A 4097-nucleotide genomic window follows, 5' to 3' on the forward strand; every position below is an offset into this window, starting at 1 on the left:
ATACATGGGTAATTTAATCTTTAGTCGTCTGAAGATTCTAAAAGGTCTGGATGAGCTGAAATGGAAATAAGCATCTGTTTAGGCACGGCATAATTTGGTCCTCAGCCTCGCCTCAAAATTAGCATTGGAACTTCTTTGAACAGAGCAAGGCCTTTGATCTTTCAACACCCTGCGCAGTCAACCCTGCTTTGAATAAAGGTGAACCAACTTAAGCCATAGCCTATGAATTATTGCAGAACAAAATGACTACAACATACATATGACCCCTGCTTCAGAGACAGAACATCGTGTCTGCAGCATTGTGTAGCAATGCAGGGTTTTAAAAAGGTTCAGGTTTGAGCCTAACTTGCTTTCTCCCTCTGTCAGTTCTGACCGGGTTATTCAGGGCAGTTAGGCTTCTGGAGTTGGCTATTTCAGACTGACACCAGTCAGTAAAGTGTTTCAAAGTAGGAATACAAAGTAAAGGATCAGGTTCAGGCCACTGAACAGAGGTATGCAATGTCTTGTACTTTCAGCGACAGTGAACCAGTTAACATGTAGTCTTTTCTTGTTAATCAAAAATGGTAGATCATTAAAAGTTAAATAGGAAAATGTTAGATAGGACACTATGTAGTGCATATGTTTTAAGCAAAGAATTAACACAAGCTTTCCGGTCACTTCTGACTGATTTTTACAAATTATTATTATTATTAAAAGATTAATTTCTAAATATTTTCAAACATAAGTAGAATTATTTCCACACACACACATATACATATATAAACGTATACATATACATATACATACATATATACATACATATAAACGTATACATATACATATACATACATATATATATGTTTTCCACCCACATACAGTAACAGGACTTTTACACTATTTTCAAAGAATCTGACACTGAATTACCTTTCAAAAGTTATTTATTTTCATTATATAAGAAAATAAGACAAAGCAACAACATCCTTTTTTTTCTCCCATGGCACACAAGGTGAAATTTATGCAAGTTTGGCAACAAATGAATAAGGAAAAAAGAAACTTACATAACATAAAAGCAGAACACATCCAAGTTGGTCTTTCTTTTAAAAGTTACTCAAACTATACATTTTATTCTCAGAAATATCTCAACTTCAGTCAACCAAAGAGTGAACTATAGCAGACGACTTTAAAAAAAAAAAAGCGCTAGTGTTCTCTTGTGTATTTGAATGAATTGTGAGCACAGGCTTGATTTGCATAGCTTTAAGGAGTTCAAAACAATTTCTCTACTGTTAGCTTCTTAACCACTAAACAAATGACTACATCCATGTGTTATGGAAGAGGGCACGACCGAATCGTATGTCCGACACATATCGGCACCTAACTTATAGCTACTATGTGCTGGACGACGTGCCTTGAGCCAATATCAAATGAGAACATCGTCGTTTTGACTCATGCATTCTCAATTTCATATTTTGAGTCTTTTTGTAAAAATATCCATAGCAAATAATGTACAAACAAACAAAAACAAGAAAAACAATGGAATGCTTTTTTTCATACTGAAACAAATACAAGTAAACCATACACAAGCTATGCCATAGTTGGATGTGGAGGTATCAACCCTTATAGCTTTCGTAGTGGTCTGTGTTTGGATCTCTTGAGGCTTGAAAATGGGCGTCCATGACTGTAGTGCCTGACTGCATTGGTCAAGGGTTTCTAGTATACCTGCAAACTCCGGGCTGGTGAAAAAAAGGTGACAGGGGATGGAAAAGGGGGACCTTTCTTCTAAAAATTGACTGGATTCAGGTCGTTTTGGATAATTCTATATAATATTAGAATAGAACTAAATGTTGTTTAGGTAGCAACACCTATGTGTACAGTAACCTAAACTCTAAATTGACCATAACACTATGATTTAAACATGTAACAGTTTTGACAAAAACAGCAATGGATAACCACGTTACAAGCAATTAAATGATTACATACGTTATGGGAAAGCAGTTATACAGCGGTTACCCAGCACTGTGCTCAAAAATTCTGTCATCATTTATTCACACTCATGTCATTCCAAAGCCGTAGGACTTTCTTTTTTTTTTCGTGGAACCAAAAGGGGAAATTTAGCCAAATGTTAACGCTGCTCTTTTCCGCAAAAAGGAAAAAACACCATTAAAGTAGTTCATACGAATCATGCACATTATATCTGAAGTCTTGGAGCCATAAGAAGCCAAAATTTTGCTCCGAAAACTATACCTGCCGTAACTCTCAAATCTCATGTACAGTATATTCAAGATCTTTAATTCAAGGGACTTAAATGTTTCTGTTTCTCACCCAAATCAATCAGGCTTTCTCAGAAGAAATAAAAAATATTGCATCTCATATGGAGCACTTTTACAGTCCTTTTTTTTTTAGTTTATTTTGGATCTTTGCAAACCCCTTCACTTTCACTGTAAGGAAAGGAGCAGCATGAACATTCCACTAAACTTCTCCTTTTGTGTTCTACTGAAAACAGAAAGTCCCTCGGGTTTGGAAGAGCATGAGGGTGAGTAAATAAAAACAGAATGTTCATTTTTAGGTGAACTATCACTTTAAATGGACTCTTTTCTGTACATTCAGGCATTCAAGAGATGGACTCCTCATAAACATCCGCTCACATAACTGTAGGGTGTGATCGCATCACATGCTCCCCGTTTGCTTGTGACAGTGAGGAAGGCAAATATTACAACAGCATGAGTAAGTCTCATTTTCTCTCTAGCTATTGTGTTGTCAGTAAGGTACGATTTGCAACAAGGACAAGGGGCAGGTTTGGAAGGCCTAAATCAGAAAACACAGTTTATACGCTGGAACCATCCATTTTACGTTACGACAGAGCAGAGCACAAGGAAATTCACTTGACTTGTGGAAGCCATATTGCTTGTTTTGGTGTACAAATCTGATCAAGCTTCACAACATCTACAGTATTTGAAATGCCTGCGTGAACACTCGATGTACTCACATTATTCACCTCCAATACTACAGAGTTCTGGGGTTGTTGACATGGAACCATCCGACTATGACTGATTCTAGATCAGCTGTTAACACCGGCTGCTGCACATGTAGGTTTCTGCTCAGGTTACACCTGATCCGTTTGGATCTCCAGCTCCACCTGTTGGTAGAGAGGTGCACTGACTCGAGCCAGCGAGCCTTTAACCTCTGCAATGGCTTATCCTGACCTATCCTTCAGTTCAGTGAACTCTTAGAAGCCCCTGAGGTCACCTAAACGCATGCGTACAAGCAGACGAATATACATACACACTCGCACGCACATTTATAAGGTAAACATTTCCTTCAGAAACCCCCACACAGAGCAAATAAGATAAGGCAGAGTGGCAGACTCCGGCTGTTTCATCCGAAAACACAGATGTCCTGTATCCGTACCTTAAAACTATGAAATCTAAAAGCAGGAAGATACAGTGCTTGAACTACGAACATCACAGACCAGTCAAAAGAACAGTTCTTCACCTCACTGTAACACAAGGAAGTGAAGTTGTTCTTCACCTATACAGATTTTTTTTTTTTTTTTTTTTACCTATACGGCAAATGGTAACATCTCAATATAAACAGAAGTCGACTGAAATTAATTCTAGTGTTAAAATAGCATTACGCCAACAGGCTAGAACAAGAACTCAGATAGTATGTGGTTTTTGAGAACAAACACAAACTTTCATAAATGAGAGAATGTACTAGAGGCAGTGAGAGCCAAAGAGTAAATCATTTCAATGCATATAAAGTAGTTTGTTTTAAAGAGCTTGAAATATTGATGCAGCATGCACTGGAATGATCGGGGTCCTGAAAGACACATCATGAAAGATGGACGCCTATTACAGGTCTACTGAATAAAATAACAGTGTTTTTTGTCAGTGTAGACCTCTTCTATGCATTTGAACATGTCTGCCAGGCTGGGCGGTGCGTGCTGTGAGGTGTGTGTGTGTGTGTGTGTGTGTGTGTGTGTTAGTGGTGCTGACGGAGATGATGGAGGTGCATGTGGTGGGAATGCTGCTGCTACTCCCTCTTGTCTGCTGCTTTGGACTGTTCTCTCTGGATCATGCAGCGGCGGATGATGCTGTCGAAGCTGCCCAGGTAGAAGAGAG

General features: G+C 38.4%; 1 protein-coding gene across 1 annotated transcript in view; it reads right to left on the reverse strand.

The window, feature by feature from the left end:
* Positions 1-2067: 2067 nt before the first annotated feature.
* The window catches only part of kdsr (3-ketodihydrosphingosine reductase), a 9964-nt gene continuing 7934 nt past the window's right edge, over positions 2068-4097 (reverse strand). Inside the window, exon 10 of the mRNA XM_042717967.1 lies at positions 2068-4097. This exon is cut by the window's right edge and continues 31 nt beyond it. Within this exon, the coding sequence (XP_042573901.1) occupies positions 4009-4097 (89 nt within the window). The 3' untranslated portion in view covers positions 2068-4008.

Source organism: Cyprinus carpio, chromosome B2, assembly GCF_018340385.1.
Source record: "Cyprinus carpio isolate SPL01 chromosome B2, ASM1834038v1, whole genome shotgun sequence".
Classification (NCBI taxonomy): domain Eukaryota; kingdom Metazoa; phylum Chordata; class Actinopteri; order Cypriniformes; family Cyprinidae; genus Cyprinus; species Cyprinus carpio.